The 21732-nt window shown below is 41.3% G+C and overlaps 1 protein-coding gene across 2 annotated transcripts in view; it reads left to right on the top strand.

Annotated features, from left to right (window-relative positions):
- NELL1 (neural EGFL like 1) overlaps window positions 1-21732 on the top strand; it is a 716398-nt gene that overhangs the window by 669667 nt on the left and 24999 nt on the right. For both annotated transcript variants that reach the window (XM_024558788.4, XM_024558787.4), the window contains one exon: window positions 16889-17082. In XM_024558788.4, the coding sequence (XP_024414556.2) occupies window positions 16889-17082 (194 nt within the window). The remainder of the gene's footprint in view (window positions 1-16888; window positions 17083-21732) is intronic.

Below are 21732 nucleotides of genomic sequence, written 5' to 3'. Positions count from 1 at the left end.
CAGGAACATGCAATTGCAGATGTTAAATCAGGTGAGAAGGGGGTCCCCTCACAACCTCGGGAAGCTTTCTGCTCCCCTTCAAGTCCAGCCATATGTACATAAGCCTGAAGGTGATCAGCATATGGGATAACTAGGGAAGGTAAATGTTCCTCCTTGGGTTCGGTGATAAACACTTCACAAAATGATGTTGGAACTGAGTTCATTGCTCTAAACTCAGGTGGGAACCCAAGGCTCTTTGTTCACCCTCAGCCTCTCTGGGCTGACCCAGAACAGAACAGGGCTATGTGCTGTTTCCCTCGTAAACTTTGGAACTAAAGCCAGACATTTTGGGGAATTATTCTAACAGCACGTCAAACTAATTATAAAGTCCATCCTGTAAGCCACCCTTGGCCCTGTTTAGGACATTTTCAATGGCAACTTCCCTCTTGTTCCAACACCTTCCTAACGGTCGTCGTGATCAGCCGTGGAGCACATGGAACAACTCTGGACTTCGAAGCAGTGCGTAGTGTACGCAGAGCCAGGGGGCCGCAGTCTGAGTCCGGGTGAAGAGAGTGTGGGTGATAAAGAAGAGAAGGAAAATTAGAATGCTGTTAAAACAAAACTTGGCATAGATATCGTGGTGTTATATGTATTTTCTCCATAAAAATAAATCTGCTGTGGTCTTAGAGCAAATCTAGATGGTATAAAGGATGCAAAGAATGTATTCTTTAGAGAGTTTACAATTTGGAGACAAATCAACGTATGTGAACCAACCAATAGCATTCTGATCCGATTGTGATTAACTGTAAAAGTGTCAGCATGGTAAAATATGTAGGTGATTGGGGAAGAGTGTGATCTCCTAATTGTACAAGACTTCATGGGGATGATTAGACCTAAGGGTGGGCAAGGTTAGGTATATTATAGGTATAAAAATATATATTAATAATAGCTAAGATTAACATATTACTTCATATTCTAGGCACTCTTCTAGGAACTTTACACTTCCTAACTCATTTTACCCTCAAAACAAGTCCACAGATGGGAATTGTTATAATCTCTGCTTAATGGACAAAAAAAAAAAAAAGAAAAAGAAAAAGAAAAGCTGAGGCATGAAGATGTTTAATATGTGGTGTGTGGTCACACAGTTATTGCCTGGTCAATTTCTTCTTCCAGAAAATGTCATTCCTTTCTAAGAACTGTGTACATGTTTAAGAGTTTTGAAATATTAAGTGACAAAGATATTGCCTTCTTTATTACCTGCTAAGGACTTGCTGTACAAGTGCTAATAGAATAGCCACATTTTCATTTATTAAATGCCAACTGTGTGCCACTTAACCTTCAAAAACTCCTTGCGAGACAGGCAGCTAATGAGGGAGGCACATCACGCTACGTGGCCATGTGTGAAGGCGCCCGTGCTTTTTCTGTTCCCACAATTGCTTCGGTCATGTGTTTATTAATTGGAGATAACTTATGAAAGGATTAAATTAAGGTGTAAATAGTGATGATTATTCAGCAAGTTGCCTCATTTTCTACCTCATTGTGTTCTTGTAGAAACACCGTGGCATGTATACAATGCATGATTTCTTAATTTAGTTTACTTTCCATGTGTGTATGGAGGAATTAAAATTCTGCTCCATGCCAGTGCATTCTGGGCGCCATACATAACTGCACAGAAGGTAGACATCTAGGATGGTGGCCATCGAGGAGGTCACCTGAGTGCATCACCATGTTCCATGGGACAGGTGGCCTGCAGGAGATGGGAACTTCTAATATTACTAGTGGTGATGTCCAGTAAACGTCATGGGGATCAATAGCTAATGAGTCGAAAAGACAGGCACACCTGACAAGCAGGTGAGGAGGCTGGCTCACCTCTGCTCGCAACTGAGGCCTGAGTGGCTTACTACTGTCTCCTGTCCCCAGCCGCACTGAACTAAGAAGCACAGCTCTGCTCTGTAGGCCACGCAGGTTTGCCTGGAGTCTGCTCTCTGCTTGGCATAAAGAAAGCAATAACAAAGTGATTTTGACGAATTGAAGCCTTTTGCTTTTCCCTACAGTTGGCCTCAGTGGTTAAAACCCAAGTGGGGCCATGACTCCAAAGAGCATTGATCAAACTCCGGTCTCAGGATGCTAATGCCGGGGTGTTTTTCACCAATGGGTCCTATTAGGAAATATATTTAGGAAATTCTAAATTAATGGAACTTCACTGGTTTTTAACGCAGGGCTTTTCAGAGCCTTTGCTATGCATTGTGAGTGCCCCAAATGTAATTGGCTTTAAAGTCCTGTTTCCTCCCAGGCACCTTGTGGATTTGGTACTCTACAGTATATACTGACTAAAAACCTTAAGAATGAATATAGCCTACTCCAAAAGCTTCTAGAAAACCTTCTTTATTCAGTATCATTGAATAATGAGCTGTTCAAAAGAGGTTTTATTTCAGTTCTGCAACACAAATGTATTGAGCACACTACTCGTCCTTTAAGGACCAGCAATTTTTATACAATGATTTAATTTTGGTGCAAGGAAATCATTAACATATGGCTTTTTGTCTATTACTTTCTTTTTTGTTGTAATCATTATAAAATGAAAATCACTCAACTCTACCATCCTGTATTGAGTGATTGTTTTCTAAAGGCTTCTTAGGTATGAATAGCTGTTTTGTCTCCAAGCTAAATGGTGTCACTCCTTAGGCTTTTGACAGACGTAGTTCTCCTTTGAATAGATATTTTGTCTCCTGCCAGACTACCCTCTAATTTTTAAATAATGTCTTGACAATTGCTCTCCTTTCCACTGGGGTAAATGAAGATTTGGTAATGTGATGTCTCAGGCCACAGAGCTCAAAAGCAGTGATTAGAAGCCAGTTGCTTATTTAGATTCTCGGGATGGAAAGGATGGAAAGAGGAGGCGTGCCGGTCCTGGATGCCCTCCATGACAACTTGGTATTGCGTGAGTGGGCCCAGTGGGAGTTCTGAGGAAAGGACGCAAGCGGAGATGGGCACTGTGCGGAAGGCTATGGGAGGCGTGGAGTGCGCACTGACTGGTACAGGAGAATAACGTTGGCTGATACACAGGAAAAGGCTGACATTTTTCCCTAAAAGGAGCTTCACGATGTGGTTAGGTTTTCTTTAAGGCCTTCTTTTCACTATGAACTTGGCTTTTTGGGCAAGATCAAGCAACAGTAGAGGCACTTGGATTTTTTTTTCCTGCACAGGATTTTGAAGCTTATACCCTGCAAAATCTTGTTTATAGATTTTAACTTTTTTTTACTTTCTTCCTGAAGATTTGACAGTTCCAAGTGAGTGACAACAGAATGAGTAGGGCATTCCTAAAAATAGTTGCCTGAACATTAGTGCCTACGAGCTCAGTGTTCCATGGGGCTGAGGGCAGTGCTTCCAGAAGTGAGACCTTCAGACCTGCAGCATCAGCAGCCCCTGGGAAGTTGTTAGAATGAAAATTCTCTACCCCACCGCAGACTGACTGAATCAGCAAATCTGGGCATCAAGGCTTGGAGATCTGTTTTTTCACAAGCCCCCATGAGCTGATTTTAATGTCCACTCAGATTTGAAGACCACTTGCTTGGGGGGTATTTGAAAGCCTTTGGAGGTGTCCGGGAATGCCCTGAGACTGCATGCAAGTGTGCGTGGATGGGTGTACGTGCATCTTTGGGAGGAAGCAGAAGCAGTGTTCACTGGGGTCTCAGAATGACCCTGACCCCCACAATGTAGAAACCGCTGTTGAAATATCAGGAGCCAGACTCGTCTCCCATCACCACTCTGATCTAATTTCTCAGTCTTTTCCACATGGAGATCTACAATTCGGTCTCAGGGAAGGGTCCCCTGCCTTCCTTTCCTGTTTCCGAGCATCCTTGGTATTGAATTTCATGTAACTATCAGCTTCCTGCCTCCTAAAGCACAGTGCCAGCAAGTGTTTCATTACAGAGACTTCAGGCCTGAATGTCTTAGGACCGAAGACCCTGTCTGTGCGGCGACTCAGAGATCGGCATCTACAATGCTTTGAAATGAATACTGAGTTGTTTATTTTAGTCCAAGGTCACTCAAGTCTCTCTGGAATATTTACCTGTGGGTTTACGAGCGGGGAATTTTAGCTTGCCGTACTCTGACCAGATAAGGTACTCTGAGCATAACCTCCCCATTCACTTGTTCAGCAAGCACTTGCTGAGAGGGTTTGGTCTATGCTAGGCCATGAGGGAGTCTTAGACACCCAGAGAGGATGCGCTTCCAGTCTGGAATGGGAAGAGTGGAAGTGGACAGGGATTAGGGGAGCTTGAGCTGTAGAGCAACCAAATACATAAAGAAATAAAAATCAGAGACTTTAGAAAAAAGTGACTAACTCTTCTTGGGCTTGGAGCCTTAGGGGATGGCAGTGTATGTGGGAATCTGTCACGGAAAATATATTTTCACGGGATCTGTAGGATGAGAAGGCAAAACAAGCTTGAAGGTAAGTGTTTCGGGGCGGAACAGCACTCTGAGGAGGCAGGCGTGAGGAAAATCACTGTGTGCCCAGGGATGGTGAGAGACTTCCGGTGTGGGAGATGTGCCTGACAGGTAGATGTGGGTCTGTTGTAGATGGGGAGTGACAAAAACGGAGCCCAGAAAACAGAGGTGGAGCCCAGAGTATAAGGAGTCTTATGTTCTAGGATAAGGAGTTAGAAGTTGTGAGCCCTATTTCTTAGTAAGAGTACCTCTCGATGTGGCTGTAACCTTAATTTTGTTGTGAAAACACTTCAATACTTTTAAAGATGCAACCATCCTAATATAAAATACATAATTTATATTTGAATAGGAAACATATTGGGTTGGCCAAAAAGTTTCTTTAGTTTTTTTTTTTTTTCTGTACAATGGCTCTAGTAGTGCTTAGTTGTCTTTAACTTTGTTTGAAACAATTTTGTTAGATTGTATTATGACAGCTGTCATATCAGTGTGCATTTTTAAAAAACCTAACAAAATTGGTGAATTTTTGTGCAGCCATTTTAATACTGAAGATGGAAGGTATGCAACGTTTTAAGCATGTTAAGCTATATTATATTTCAAGAAAGGTAAAAACACAACTGAAATGCAAAAAAAGATTTTTTCAGTGTATGGAGAAGGTGCTGTGACTGATTGAATGTGTCAAAGTTTCTGATCGATTTGCAAAGTTTCTTGGTACTATTCACATTTTACCCAAATAATTCTTTGCCACGGGGCTGTCTTATGCATTGGAAGATGTTTAGCAGCACCCCTGGCCTCTCCCCACTAGAAGCCAATAGCAGGAGAGAGCCAACATACTCAAAATATCCAAAGCAGTAAAGTTATTGGTGAAAATGAAATATGTGTCTTTCACTTTATGGAAAAAACTACACAGACTTTTTGGCCAACCCAATAACCATAAAAATATAGTGGTATTTCTGGCAAAATTTCAAACCCTCTATTTGCATTGATGTCATTTTCTGCAACATGTACAGTTTTGTTCTCTTACTTCTTTGGCTTGGAATGCTTTTCTTCTGAAAAAGAGTAAGGGCATTAGAATTAACCAGCCATTGACCATGATCGATATCAAGCAACTAGTGTATGCTAACATTTTGTCCTGTATTTTTCATAACAACCCTTCAAGTTTGTTATGAATTTTCCTTTGCCACACAGTAAGAATTTCTCAGCAGAGAAACTGTGAAATGACTTACTAAAGCCATTAGTGGGGACACATAGAAGTAAAATATGGATTCAAATACAAGTTCCTGCCAATTCCTAGATATATGACCTTGTTGTGGCAGCTCAAACTGGGTCATTTCCCTGGAAGAAACCTTTGAGATAATGAGATTAAGGCAGGATCAGACCATTAGTCTAGCTTCTCTTTGCAGAGACATAGGCAGGAAAAACAGGGAGACGCGGTTGTGATGGTCCCAGCACAGAAATGAACAGGAGGGAATAAGCTGCGTTATGTGATAGATGGTAAGGATTCCGCCTGCCTCAGTTAATTGTAATGTTTTTTAGAGAGGGATCTTGCCTTCATTATTTTATTATTATCTTTTACATATAGTGAGCATCAGTTCATATTTAGAGAACCTGTGCACTGGTTGGTGTCTTGGAGATTTACCATTTGGTCTTCGCCGGGTGTTGCTGTATTCTTTTCTGCAGAAGCAGGAGCCTACCGTTGTGTGATGAGGTGGGACAAGCCTGACCTGAGTCCTGACTCAGAACCTGACTAGCTGTGTGGCCTTGGGCACCGTCCTTGACCCTGTGATGCCTGTTCCTGTACTTCTCATATCTGAAAGCAGACCTCTGCACGCACGGGTGCACACACCTGGAAGAGAAATCATACTCTGGTGTTTGAGGGAAAAAAAGTGATCTATCCAAAAATCGTGACTAAATTGTAGACTAGAAGGCAAAAATAATTTTTAAAATAGAAATCATTAAACCTCAGATAAATTTCAGACTCATGGTTTCCCCTTTATATAGGTCCTGGATTCCAAGAAGTGAGTTCACTCTTTCCTGCCAGGGAGACAAACTTGGCAGAAACGTCTGAGAAGCAATGACCACTTGACCCTCATTTTGGTTGTCTTTTAAGTGGAGATGATGATAAAGCCAGCATTCTAAGTTTCTTGGAAGGACAAAGTAGGTCATGAATTTGAAAGGATTTTGAAAAGTCTGAAGAATATACCATACAAAGAGTGCAGTAAATTATTGTTATTATACATAATAAACAGATAGAAATCTGTGTTTCGTGAAGATGCGTTCATTGTGACTCAATGAAAGTACACGGGGATGGCCGGGATAACAAAGCATCTGCATGTTCTTTAGGAAGATACATGAAAGGAACTACTTACTGTTTGCATCACTCTGTTAAACCTCAACCTTCCCAGGGGCAGGAATTTCGCCTCGTGATTGGCCATGGTATCCCCAGTGCCTGGCAAATATGCTTGCTCAGTAAATATTTGTGGAATTAATAAAGGGACTCCGAGCAATCATTTTTATTACATTGGCCACTAAATGCTTCTTACTCTGAGGAGGGGAGCTAGACCACAGATGAACCACATCAAGAACTCCTGTTGTTTATGCTCGAGCAGCCTGGGTGGTGTCAAACATGAACAAAGCCAGACACTGAAGTAGTGAGGACAGATTTTAATCAGTGATAAACTATTGCAATAGGGAAGAGGGTCCACTGTGAACTGAACTCAACTTGGATTTGTGCAGAGGTGACTGGGCATTTTCAAAGGAGAATGAGTAATAGGGAGGAGGAAAGTGGGGGCTGGGGGTTTGAGTAGGGTCAGGGAAGTGGAAATTTACAAAAAAGCAGGAAGGGGACTTCAGTCCCTGTGAATCCTCTGGGTCTGGGTTTGGTAACTGGCTCTCCCTGGAGTTAGGCTCCTGTTCTTCCACAGAGACTGGGAGGCAGGTCCCATCTTCAGGTGTTGGCTGGAAGGGACAGAAGTTTTTTTGGCAGCTTTGAGCTTTCCCAGGCAGGAACTTAAGGGAGCTGCAGTCACTGAGATGCGGCCATGAGGTGTTAGAAATTATGCTAGTGTTTGTTCGTAAAGCTATGCTGGGTACTTTTTAATGTACGGAGGCGAGCAGACAGAATCATTTGCACTTAGAGTCTGCAGCGCTGATGGGCCGAGGTCAAGGCCTTGTTGAGAAGAGGGCTCCGAGGAGCATGACTGGAGTTCGCTCACGGAGAATCTTTGCTTCTCATTGGAAACCGACTTAGTTTTGCTCCTTACAGTTTTAACCTCCCTTAGGGTGAAAGGATATTCAAAGGTCTAGAGCCGAGAGGGCTCAAGCCTCTTACTCCTTGCTTCATTTTCCCTTGACTTCACCAAAAGCTTTCTAGATCTTTCCAGAGAATATTTCCTCAAAATTGGAGACAGCCCAATATTGGTTTTTACCAAACAGTTGATTATGAGAAGAAATATGAAGAGAGGAAGAAAGTCCTAGAGAAGAAAATATTTACAAAAAGACACCATGAGCTCACATGAAGATTTAGTTATAGTTTGTTGGTCTCAGTAGATTCTGCCCTTCTTGGCAGTGGGGGTCTGAATTGTCGTCCTTCATCAACACCCTGACTCTCCTTATATTGGGGTAGTTTCTGGAAGAGGTTTGACCACTTCTTGGAAGTTAGAGACCGACATACACACAGTGGTGAAAGGAAATAAATAATAGTCATGGAAGGTCTTTGAATTCCTGCGGGTTGTAATTTGACCCTCTTGTTACTTAGGTTGAGATACGATTTGACAATTTTACCTTTGACAGTGTTTTTTGGCCTTTGATTTCTTGGTAGGTTGCAGGGTATTTCTGGTAGGAAATGAAATTACTGTGTGCCCTCTCTGTGCCTGAAACCTTTCCTTGGCATGGGAGAGAGAAGAAATTATTTCTCCTCTGACAACTTGCTTGAGAGAATGATTTGTCAACACAGAGTTAGTTTTGGTTTCACCCGGAACGCATTCCTCACGCACATTTGTCACTAAGGAACCCGTGCTGCTCCCTGTGTGACTTTCTCTCTTTGGCACTTGCTAGCAAATACTCATGAAGAGAGACTAGAGATGTTTCCATAGACATGGCATGTCCAAGAAAACTGTTTAATTCTAAGAAATCTCTTAGTTATCCTGAAGCGGGGTTCTTCCATTCATCTCTATCCTGCTCTCCATCTGCCGCCACTCATATGCCAGCTCCGTCCTAGAAAGGTGAAAGGTACTCACATAAAGTTGAAAGTGGACAAGATCTTAGAAAATATTTTATATTACTCTTATATTTTACCAAAGAGAAAACTGAGGACCTGAAGGACAGGGTTCTTTCTTAAATCACAGCTCAACCAGATTCAATTTTAAGTCATGGTTTTACATTCCTTCGTAGGCGATACACACTGTAAAATGTGCGGTGGGAGACGCAAAGGTAAATAAACCAGAGTATTGCTTTTGAATGAACAAGAAAAATAGAAAAGTATGTTCACAACTAAGAATACAAGGTAACACAAAGAGATAGAGTAACAAAATTAAAGCACAGGAGGGGTAATTCTTTTCAGCTGAGGACAATATTTTGTTAAAGAGATTAAACAATAAAACAAATATAACAGTAGAACGTATATGGCCCAGCTTTAGGCACTGAGTCATTTGTAAAAACATATGTGTTCTACTTCTCTGTGATGCCGGCACAGCTCTAACACAACTCACCATCCCACCTATAAGCAGATATAAAAATGTATAAATCTAAGGTCATTGGCATTAATACTGTAGCCTCTATGCAGTAAAATTCTCCTTGGACAGCAAGTACTTTAATATGTATAGATTTTTTAATTTATTCTCTCCACTGGTCAGAATTGAATTGATTTTAACAATTTTTATCACTAGTTAAGCATGACTTGTTCATGGCAGAAAATAAACCAACTTGGTTAATGCAGAAGGCTGCTATGCTTTTATTTTATTCTTGTTTTCCTGCCTAGGAGAAACTGTTTTCTCCACCTGCAGTAAAACACCTAGATGTGTGCAGCCTATAAATAAAATGCAGGCAGTGATCAAGGCAAGTTCACGAAGTGTCAGCAAACTCTGTTCTTTCAGTAATAGTCACTGAATGTGAGCACCAGGTGCACCGAGGAAGGCTCGTGAGAGAGCGTGGAGTGTTAGCATCCCTGGGTTTGGCTGTCCGATGTACTGATCGGATCCGTGAAAAGCTGTGTGCGAATTCAGAATGCAAGTGCAAATCCTCGGTAAAGAGATGGGCGGGGGCGGGGGCTGCATAATTAGAGCTCAGGGCTAGTGGTGCAGATTGGAGTACATCCTGAAGAGTTAGGACCATTGAATTCATGAGACAAGTTAAATTCTGTGAGAGAAAAACTATACAAACAATGCAAACAGAAATAATAATAACAGCAGCCAAGCATTTTTGAGCAAGTACTACAGGGTAAGCACATACGTACTCATAAATTACCAGACTATCCCAGGGGATATTTTTATCAACGTTTTTCAAATGATAGGGCCAATGTTCAGAGACACTCGGCAAATTTTCTGGACTCATACAGACAATAAGTTGCAGGGACAAGGCTGTGATGCCTTTGACTCGTTTGTCCCCTTTCCCTGGAATGTTCCTGATTTTAGCTGTGAAACGCATCTATCTCAGAGACCCCCTGGCCCCAGGCGAACTGGAACAATGGGCCAAACCTTAGGCTTTTAATAGGTCCTTTGTACTGTCTGCACTGAGGAGAAACAAACTGACAGGCAGAGATGGGACCTGGGGAAAGGTGATGACTTAAAAAATGGGAGAAGACTACAAGGTCCATATTTAAAGGATCATGTATTCTTTGTCCATGTTATCCACAGTCCATGCTCAATAAATATATGTATAAATAGTGAATTGGTTGATGGTTGGTTACTAGTGAATCAAGTAATTGATGAATGAAGAAATAAGAGCATGAATAGGGCAATATTACATCCCGGAAGGGTCAAGAAAAGAGTCATAGGCTGAAATAATAACGATACTTGTTAAGTAAAGATTGCTGATTTTGAAAACTCATCGTCATGTGAACCTTCAGGACTTCAGCTTTGAGAGGGTCACGTGGAAGCTCACAGCCATTTAGGAGAGGTTGAGGTAGCTGCTCAACGCAGGCACTAGGAAACAAGACCTGAATCCAGGAAGGAGATAAGGTAAGAGTGACCCTAAGCAAGGTGTTTTCTTTTTCCTTTGCTTAAGAGATGGTCTTCACGGTTAAAGGAAAAGAGGGAGACTCCCTGGAGAGTAACGGAAGTACACGCTGAGCCCGAAGAGGAACGGGGCAGGATAGGGTTGCTTCCTGACCCCACAAGGACTGCAGGCGTAACAAAGACTGAAGAGTTAACGTGGGACGGGCATTGGAACTTCTTCCTAAGAGATACGTGACAGCATCCCAAATAGATGAAGCCATAGTTCTCCAATCTTTCAGTCTTTACCTTTTCAGGCCGAACCCCTCATATGTCATTGGAGCAAGATGAGTTTGAATCCCTCGCTATGCGGATACATCTCCTCTGATGTATCCTAAGCATGTCAACCCACTCTCAACGGTCTATACTCTAAAAGGCACGTGATATAGTCAAGTGAGGTGCGGCTAGCACATGATAGAGCGTGGCTGTCGTCTCTTTTGTTCTGACCTGAAACGTACTACGCAGTTTGAAATTTCGTTATCCTTGCATTTTGCAAGCCCTCTCGGGCCTCAGATTTTTCTGCCTGTTTTTTTTTTTACCTACTTTGCTGTCTGTGTGTTTTTGTCTGTAATTTTCTCTCTGCCACTGTGAAGGAAGTGATGCCGCTTTAGCTATGGGAAAAGGCATCTGTGCTCTGCCTTGTTTATCATTAATAAGCCCCCAAGCTCTGTTCTCATCTCCAAGCTACTAATATCTGGTAATGATTTCCAAGTCAGAGCACTCACAGCTGGATATTCAAACCCCAGGTTAAATTTTGTTTCTGGCACATCACCTGTTTTGAGTTTGGAAGTAAAATTAGATGTGTTGTGAAAATTACTCAAGAAAAAGGAAAGGAGGGTAAAAAAAAAAAAGTTCTCTCCTTTGACCTAACTGCTACCAAACCCCTGGGAAAACAATGTTTCCCTTGATCTCTGAAATCAACCTGTAGAAGTCCCAGCTCCTGAGGCAGGAGCCATTACAGCTGTTATGCTATTAAAACTTCCGCAAAGCCATTTTTCTTGAAGAGTAGGAAAATTGTTTGGGGCTAGGTTGGGATTGGTTTGCTTGCTGCTGATAGAAATATCCCTGAATTGTATTTTCTTACATACTCAAGTAACCTAAGAACCTCAAATTAAAGAACAAAGCAGATTGACTAAGCACAATCAGACACTTTTTAAGGCAAAATTGAGTACGATGATAGCTTTCAGAAATTGTGAAAATATCAATGCAAGAAAATGTGTTCTAAGTAAGCTTATCCATGGAATTTTATTGGAAAAACATCTCATGTGGGCATGGGGCATTTAAATAATCAATTTACAAGGAGCAACACAAGGAAATCCGAGAGAGCCATTGCTTAAAATTAGAAAAACAAAAACAAAAATGAGTACACTTTACTGATTATAGATTTGAGTGTGGAATACTTTGCCTGGTTTTCCTTCCGTTGCCTCTCTGTCACTGGCGGTCTGATGATGTGGGTAAGTATCATGGGTGAATGTCTGTGTTTGCTCAGCAGAGAACAACAGTTGCTTTATGTAAATAGGGCGCCTCCTCCCTTTGGATGCCTTGGGATATGTATAATAGATTCCGTTGGTTTTGTGCAGAGCAAACAGGTCTGTATTACCGAGAATATGAATAATGTCGGTTTCTATAATTGCTAACATCTGGCTTTCCATAAATCTGTTAAATTGCATGGAAGCAGAATTAGATTTCTGTGTCATAAGTAAAGCAATTACATGGAACTCTGTAGGCAATATGGTCCTGTATTAGAGTGTGAAATCCTTTCGTTCTGGAGCAACAAAAGCAAATTTGAGTTTTGCACCTTCTTTTTCGTGCACACACGAGGTGTGTTCGTTTTTATGCTCAGGTTTCTTCATTTATAAAAGGAAAACACTGCCAGTATGTTGGCAACTTTGTGATGCAAAATAACCAAATGTTGACAAAGCGTATTATACTTGGGCATTAATTGTCTATTTAGACATTTTAGAGGAGACCATAAATGAAAATATTCTTTTGTAGACACTGGATCTGCAGAAATTACTCTTCCAGACAGTTTGTTTGGTGATTTGTTAATAGGCCCTCCTCTGCCCTTCTCTTCAAGTGTTTGACGAGAAACCGGGGTGGGGAAGACGAAGGGAAGGCTGCCTTGCTATTTCAGTGTGGCGCCTATTTTGCTGTATTTATCACTTTGAACCAGACCCAAGGGCTTTTCCAGATGAAAATGTAACAATTAAATGTACTCCCTGAAGGAGAGGGTTGTGGTTGTGTCTGAAGATTATTGAACAACCCAGAGAATAAATTTTGGCCAAGTAGGTTCTATAATAGTGTCAGTCTGTAAGTGTTATGAATTTAAGTAGTTTAACCACATTAAATGTCCGTAGTGCATTTACTATGCCATAGTTGGTGCTGAGAAGAGAAAAATGAAAATATTTAGTCTCTGCATTCAATAAGCTCACTAGTTATCTATGGAGATGGAAATATTAAACATGTAACTCATGCCCTGGCCACCAGTGGCTCAGTTGGTTGGAGCATCATCCCAAAAGTTTATAGGTTCGATTCCTGGTCAGGACACATGCCTAGGTTGCAGGTTCGATCCCTGGTCAGGGCATGTATGGGATGCAACAGATCTATGATCTATGTTTCTCTTTCACATCAATGTTCCTCTCTTTCTCTCTCTCTCATTCTCTTCCTCTCTCTCTCAAAAAAATTAATAACCAAGACTTGGGTGAGGATTTAAAAAATTTTTTAAAAACCATGTAACTCCTAGGAGATGATGCAAGGAGGGCAGTGCGTATGAGATACAGAGAAAGCAAAGCGCCAGTAGTGCCTGTCTTGCAGACAGAGGGGTAGTGACGTCTGATCCCAACTTTGATGCACACATGGAAGCAAAGATAGCGCAGGAAGGGAAGGGATCACCTTTCCCATGAAGTAACCTACATACTCTAGCCCATTTCACATATGCTGAGAAACAGTAGAGGTAGGGGAGAGTACTCACATACTGAGGAAAGGCATGTTCAAAGCCACGGGCAGGAAACAACACGGTCTGTGCATCACCTATTGCCTTTCAGCGGAAAGGGGGAAAGACAGAAGGTAACAACTGAAGTGTGAGGCTGGGGCTTATATGATCTGCTAGGAGTTCAAACCTTTTATTGTAAGCCCCAGAGGACCCCTGAGAGGCGGTGAGCTGAGCAGTGACATGCGCAGATTTGCTTTTAGAGCAGCACTCCCCTGCGGAAGGTGTTCAGAGCAACGATTCACATCTGGCTGAACAGAGCTCAGCTGTCCGGATCCCACTTTTCACCAGTGACATCATTCCCTAGCGGTGGTGACCTGGCCACCAGTACTTTGCAACGGTTCCCCCAATGTTTTTTATTGGATCCACAATTAAAACTCACTGAATTAGAATGAGAAGTGGCTACAGTCAGGGAGATGAGAAAAGAGGCTAATGCAGTAGTCCCGGTGATAAGTGTGAAGATCTGAGCTAACAGAGAATTCGAAGAAATCTGGATTTTATTTTTTATGAGTATGTCTATGATGAGCTATGGGTCTAGCTATCAATTTACTCTCTGTGTCTCCTGGACATAGAAACTCCATTATAAATGTGATGAGCGAAGTATAAGATTGAGAATTTTAATTGTTACTTCAGCAAAAACTGGGGAGTGAGAATGATGCAGAAGTATCACTTCAGTATTGTTACATGAATAGAATTCTGTGCACCATCTGCCGCCATGGCAATGGGAGTTCAGAAGAGGTGAGTGGTGACGATGAATTGGCATCCTGCTGGGAGGTACTTAGCTGAGGAGGTGAGGCTTGAACTTTGTCTTAAATATTTATATTTATTACATCAAGAAACAAATACTGAGTCCTTATTATGTTATCCACGTTTTTATTTTCAAAAGGCCACAGATTGAGTGGGCATGGTTTTACACAGGAGAGAAACGGGGGTCAGAGAGGCTAAATGCTACAATCCAGGACATAGAGTGCCATAGGTGAAATGGCCTGTGCAGAGTAAGCACTCGATTACGTGGTCAAGCTCGCTTTCTAACGTGGCCCCCTGACTCCCACGTTCAATGCTACTTATACACGGTCAGGAAGATTCCGAGTGTAGAGGAGGAGGACTGAGGACATGAGAGAGGTTTGAGACAGGAGCATCTTATGGTAAAATGGGATGGGGATGGCATGGGAATGACCAGGGACAATGAGGAAGTAATTGAGGCCTCCTTGTAGTTGACCTGGAATCTAGGCATCTTCATTTGGGATTATTTCCAGTTTTCGAAGGAGGAATCACTGTTCACTAACTAAATGTCTTGACTGAGGCTACAACTGGTGGGACAAAGACAAACAGTAAATCTTGGAATGAATTAGCTTCTAGAAATATTATTGGAATCTCTTAACCTCTTCTACTTTGTACCACTGCTGCGAAGCCAAGTTCTATGCCAATACAGTGCACGCATTCAGACTGGAAGGGTGGGTCATTTATCTCTCATGATGATTTTTAAGTCACAGGAGTTTCAAAATTCTAGTAAACTTTGACTAATGATATCATTCTCAAAATTTTAACCAAAAGTACTAAAGAGGATTCACATAAGATCTTATCCTTAAAAATGTGTTGCAGTGTCTAGAGGGTAAATAGTGGAACACAGATAAAACCACAGAATGTACTGAAAGATGGCACAGACCTTGACCTGGGGCGGGCACAGGACAGTGGGAGGACTCCAGTGCATCTGTCAGAAGGCTCAGGGCCCAATTCTTGCTCTGACATGTACTAGCGGTGTGACCACTTAGCCGTCTCTGTACATTAGTTTCTTCTGTAAAATGAGAATAACTATTTTCGTCTTGCAATTCTATGGCATAATTCATGAGAAAGAGCTTTGGAAAATTTTGAAACAATAACTAAATACAAAGTAGTAGTAAAATTAATATTATGCTTTTGAGCATTTTATTGGTTTGAGCACTTTAGGGGGAATTGCCACTGACAACTATATTCTCCCTAATTTAGTCCATAATCCTTAACCTGGTGCTTGCAACCTTATACATGTTTCACGTGAAATTCAGAGTGTAGAATAAGTTAATTTACACTGCTCTTATTCTGACTTACCAGTAGTCATCTGTATTACTCCTGTGTCTCCTTATCGCCTTCACGAGGACAACGTCTTACGTGTCGTGGAACATTTATAGCACCTAGTGTGCAGAGAACGTTGTGCATAGTGTGCTTCTGTTAAAAATTGAGTGGAATCAGTGTTGTCACCTGAAGGATATTTGAAGGGCACGCCAATAGATTCATCAGTGGAGTAGAAAACTCTGATAGACAAATGACCAATGTCCTCAAAGAGGAGGAGATTGTCATAAATAAGAAAAACCAAGTACACTCCTCTTGAGTGGTGTTAGAACTAGTACCAAGAAGTAGAAGCTAACAGTTAATATGTTTCATTTCAACTCAAGGAAGACGTCTCTAAAACAGTGATACAGTGATGGAGTTGGCTGCCTTGTGGGGTAATAGATTGTCTGCCGGGACTGGACAGCTGTGTTTGGACTGTTATTAAGGCCACGTGAGCTCTGAATGTCCAGGAGGGCTGATTGGATTTATGTTTCCTTTCCATACTTGGATATCAGTGAAAAACAACAAACTATGTCTGTCTTTCATCAACATCCATGCCATACGCTACTGTAGCTCTGAGATGTTTTCTTATGTGGTAGAAGTGCTGCCGGCCACTGGGAGGGTGAGGCTTGATGAGGCAAGCATCTCCCAAGAATTATTCCCTGTTTTTTCATCCTTGGCCCCAGGCTCTACAGGCAGTTGACCTGGCTCAGGGTTGCTGCAGTTACCCACCTGTTCCCACTCAGTGGCTAATCTAGTCACACCTTGCCTAAAAGACCCGGATCTCCACTGGGTATATCTACACTCTTAATGGATTAGCAGTGTTGATGGTCTCTGGATAGTAGAGTTCTTGAGAATATTCTAAAGTTAATTCAGAGCTGCTACTAGATAATTTAGCAACTGCAGTGCAACAGGTGCAAGTTTGAATCTCAGACCTGCCACTTACTAGCTGTATGACAGTGGGCATGATTATGAACAATTCTATGAGCCTCAACTCCATTATTTGCAAACTAGTGATAAGAACAGATCCTCCAACACAGAGCAGCTTTGCGGAGTAAAAGAGGTAATGCCTTGTACCTGGCACAAGGTAAATGCTCAATAATGTTAATTACTGCTATTGTAAATGATTACTCTGTAATCATTGGCTAGATTCAAAAGGTCTGTGCTCTCTTTATTGCAGACATTGATGAATGTGCCTTACGAACACATACCTGCTGGAATGATTCTGCCTGTATCAACTTGGCAGGGGGCTTTGACTGCCTCTGTCCCTCTGGGCCCTCCTGCTCTGGGGACTGCCCCCATGAAGGAGGACTGAAACGCAATGGGCAGGTGTGGACCCTGAAAGATGACAGGTGTTCTGTCTGTTCCTGCAAGGTAAGACTGATGTAATGCTGCGGAAATGGTAACCGTACTTTCTCTCTTCCTCCCCACCTCTCTCCCCCAGCTTGTTGACTCATGGATGTCCTGTAGCTCCTGAAAAGGCTGCTCGTGTTCTCATCCATGCTGCAGCTAATGACGGTGCCGAGTGGCAGGCATAGCTGCTCCGAGTGAGAAGTGAGGGATGGGTTTGGGAAGCGACTGCAGAGCACAGGGGCTGCAGGGCAGAGGTAGTCCTCCCACTAAGAGCCTGCAGTGCCCTTAAGGTGGGTTGGGTGAGAGCTTTAATGATCCCTCATCCCACGCTTACTCAAACTTGCTAATTAAAACTACTCTTTGCCTGAAATGATCAGCTGTAGGAACTTGCTCACTTTGGTGGGGACACCATCCAGAAAAGCACGGCTCGGAGACTTGCCTCCAGTGGTCAGAGACGGCCGACCTCCATTCTGAACAAATGGTAATGGTAACACGGAGGCCTTCCGGTACATGAAGTCGCCTTTGTTGTTTTCAGTGTCAGGCTATTCCTCACATTAAGATGTGCGGAAGTGAGTTTAATGCTTATGGAAATAATATTCTGTCTTCGACTGGTTTTGCTTTATGCTTTGCAAAGTGAGCCTATCAAAGTATTTGATTCCCTTGTGCTCTATTTCATCTTTTGTTGATCTTGCCTCTTCAGTGTCCTTTGATAGTGCTTTGCTACAGCTCCTGCATTGTATTGTTATGTCTTTTCGACGGGACTGTTTAATCTTGGGCTTTATGGGCTTGGGAAGCACAAGGAATTACTTGCTTAGTAGCCTCTTAGAGAGCTGCTCTCCTGAGACATTCAGAGTGCCTCCTAGAAACAGCTCAAGTGAACCTTGAAAAGCTCCAATTCATTTACCTGCCCTCTGGTCTGCCACACCTCCAACAGGCCTGGGGCACCGACTTCAGAGAGCTGTATTGGCCAGTCCCTAGGTCATGGCCCCTCAGCACCCATTTTTTCCCTAGTACATAAACCTTGTTCAACACATCCAAACTTCGTTCTATTGCCCCCCTTTTTGGAGCACCTCCCACATTCCAAGCACCCTGTAATTTAAAAATAGCATCACATTTAATATAGTTCAATTTTGAAAGATGAAGAAACCAAGTTTCTAAGTTTTAGGGCAAGTAATGTGTCCTAAGTATTTTAAGATATCAATATTTAAGCTGGGACTTGAATTCTACTTTCTTGCCCCAAATTTCAGTTTTCTCATCTTGCCATATGTGCTGCAACACCCTACAGGTGACGTCTGTTGATATAGTTGGCTCATGAGAAACCAGTTAAGCCATCAGTGGATCCAACTTGACTGAGCTCAAACTCTCAGGGCAGCAATGTGTTAATGACTATGGGACATTCCCCCGGGAGGTCTTCAAGCTATTACATTCATTATTGAACCATGCGGCACTGACTCACAGGGAAAAAGCTTTCTAAAGAAGGAAAATTCACTGTGGGTTAGAATAGTTGAGAGGGGCTTATAGAAGAGGTTGGCAGTTAGGTCTCCATTCAGCAAGCAAAATGTGGAAAATTTTCTTCACTAGCTCTTTTCTAGAAAATACTGTGTTTCTAAACTTTGGAGGATGATCACAATCTGACCCCATACTGATTTTGGGCTTTCTCGATCCCCAGGCCCTGGAATAGGAAAAAAAAAATTTAGTTGGGTCTTGACTGAGGTAAAACCAACATTTCTTTTTCTTTAGATTTTGTTTTATTTAAGTCCATGATAAGCATGGAACTTTCCAATCATTCACAATTTCCCAAAGCTTCATTAGTTAACTATGCTAACAGTTCAAGCAGTCCAAGTTGACTTACTCTGCTTTCACTCGTCAAGCTTCTTTGAAGTCTTCAGAGAGTCAGACTGAAGTCGCCACAGGATGTACACGGTACTTTTAATCCTGGTTTGTTCCTGTAATGCACCTCCACCACCACCGTACCCTTTATGAGTAAAGTGCTAGGCACATTTCTTTACAGACATGTTTTTCTTCCAATCGTATTTATTAGTCATTCAGAGCATATCTCCCAAGAGGTGGCAGAGGGTGAAGAAGTCTTATTTTAGGAGTCGAATAAAGACCCCTACATCAAATTCTGTATATAACCCTCAAAAAGAATGTATTTGTGACCCTCCTTGTTTGTTTCCATTATCTGTAGTTGACAGTGTTGCATTTTGATTTTTTTAAGTTTTACTATATTTTAACTACATTTGACATACAACATTGTATTAGAGTCAGGTGAATAACATAGTTATTGTTTAGACATTTACATAACTTATGAGTTGGTCACCCTGGTAAGTCTGGAACTCATCTGACACCAAACATAGCTGTTAGGGTATTATGGGCTGTATTCCCTGTGCTGTACTTTAAATCCCTGTGATCATTTTTATAACTGGCAATTTGTATTTCTTAATTCCTTCCACGTTTTCACCCATCTCCCAACCCCTCTCCCATCTGGAAACCATCTGTTTTGTTTTCTTGTTTACATTGTTTTTTAGATTCCATATGTAAGTAGAATTATATGTAATTTGTCTTTCTCTGTCTGATTTCACTTAGAATAATATTCTCTAGGTCCATCCATGTTTTCACAAATGGCAAGATTTCATTCTTTTTTATGGACAAGTAACATCCCATTGTATATAGGTACTACATCTTTTTCTATCCAGTCATCTTTCGATGGGCACTTGGGCTGCTTCCGTATCTTGGCTATTGTAAATAATGCTGCAAGGAATATAGGGGTGCATGTATCTTTTTGAATTAGTGTTTTGGCTTTCTTCAGACAAATACTCAGAAGTGGAATTGCTATATCATATGGTGGTTCTATTTTTAATTATTTGAGGAACCTCTGTACTGCTTTCCACAGTGGCTGCACCAGTCTCCATTCCCACCGACAGTGCATGAGGGTTCCCTTTTCTCTCATCCTCACCCATGCTTGTTGTGTCTTTATGTATTGATGGTGGCCATTCTGACATGTTTGAGGCAATACCTCATTGTGGTTTTAATTTGCATTTATTTCCCTGGTGATTAGTGACATTGAGACTCTTTTTTATTTCAATTGGCCATCTGTATGTTCTCTTTGAGGAAAAGTCTATTTAGGTCCTCTACTGATTTTGTAATTGGATTTTTGTTGTTGCTTTTCTTTCTTTCTTTTCCTTTTTTTTAGTGCTAAGTCACATGTGTTTCTTATATATTTTGGATATAAACCCCTTACTGAATGTATTACTGGCAAATACCTTCTTCCATTCAGTAGGCTGTTTTCTTGGTCTTGTTGATGGTTTCCTTTCTTGTGCAAAATGTTTTAGTTTCATGCAGTCCCATTTGTTTATTTTGCCTTTTGTTTCCCTTGCCCAAGGAGACACATCCACAAAAGCATCGCTAAGAGCAATGTCAGAGTTTACTGCCAATGTTGTCTTTCAGGATTTTTATGGTTTGGGCCTTATGTTTAAGTCTTTAGTCCAAACTGTAATAGAACAACAATTTTTTTAAAAAGTGGTCCACTTTTATCCTTTTGAGTATGTATGTGTGTTCAGTTTTCCCAGCATCTTTTATTGAAGATACTGATTTATCTCATTGTATTAATACATTCTTGCTCCCTTTTTGCACAGATTTGTTGGCCATATAAGTGTGAGTTTACTTTGTGCTTTCTGTGTTCTGTTGCATGGATCTCCGGGTCTGCTTTTTATGCCAGTGCTGTACTGTTTTGATTACTATAGATATCAGGTGGCGTGACATCAGGTGGTGTGACACCTCCAACTTTGTTCTTTTCTCCCAAAATTGCCTTGGGTATTTGGGGCCTTTTCTGGTTCCATATAATTTTTAGGATTATTTGTTCTAGTTCTGTGAGAGATACCACTGGTGTTTTGACAGAGATTCTGTATTGTTTGGGTAGTATAGACATTAAAATGATGTTAATCATTTCTATCCATGAGCATTTTATAGCCTTCCATTTATTTGATTCTTTTTCAGTCTCCTTCTTCAATATCTTATAGTTTTCCAAATATGGTCTTTCACCTCCTTGGTTAAATTTATTCGTAGATATTTTATTCTTTTTGATGCAATTACAAATGGGATTGTTTTCTTAATTTCTTTATGTGATAGTTTCTTATCGGCATATAAAAATTCAACTGATTTCCAAATATTAATTTTGTATTCTGCTACTTAACTGAATTCATTGATTAGTTCTCATGGTTTTTTGGTGGATTCTTTAGGGTCCTCTATGTATGACACCATGTCATCTGCAAATAATGACAGTTTTTTCTTTGCCATTTCGAATGCCTTTTATTTATTTATTTTTCATCTTATTGTTGTGGCTAGGACTTCCAGTACCTTGTTGAATAAAAGTGGTGAAAGAGGATATTCTCTTCTTGTTCCTAATTTTAAAGGAAACACTTTAAACTTTGTACTGATGAGTATGATGTTAGCTTTGGGTTTGTCACATATGACCTTTATTAGGTATATTCTGCCTACTCCAACTAGGCTGAGAAGTTTCTTTTTTTAATCATAAAAGGGTGTTGGATTTTGTCAAATGTTTTTCTGCATCTATTGATGTGATCATATGACATTTATCCTTCCTTTTGTTTCATGTATCATGTTAATTCATTTGTGGGTATTGATCCAGTCTTACATTCCAGGAATAAATCT

Source organism: Desmodus rotundus, chromosome 5 (assembly GCF_022682495.2).
Source record: "Desmodus rotundus isolate HL8 chromosome 5, HLdesRot8A.1, whole genome shotgun sequence".
Taxonomy (NCBI): domain Eukaryota; kingdom Metazoa; phylum Chordata; class Mammalia; order Chiroptera; family Phyllostomidae; genus Desmodus; species Desmodus rotundus.
Note: the sequence above shows the minus strand (reverse complement) of the source record. Positions and strands in the feature narration are given on the sequence as shown.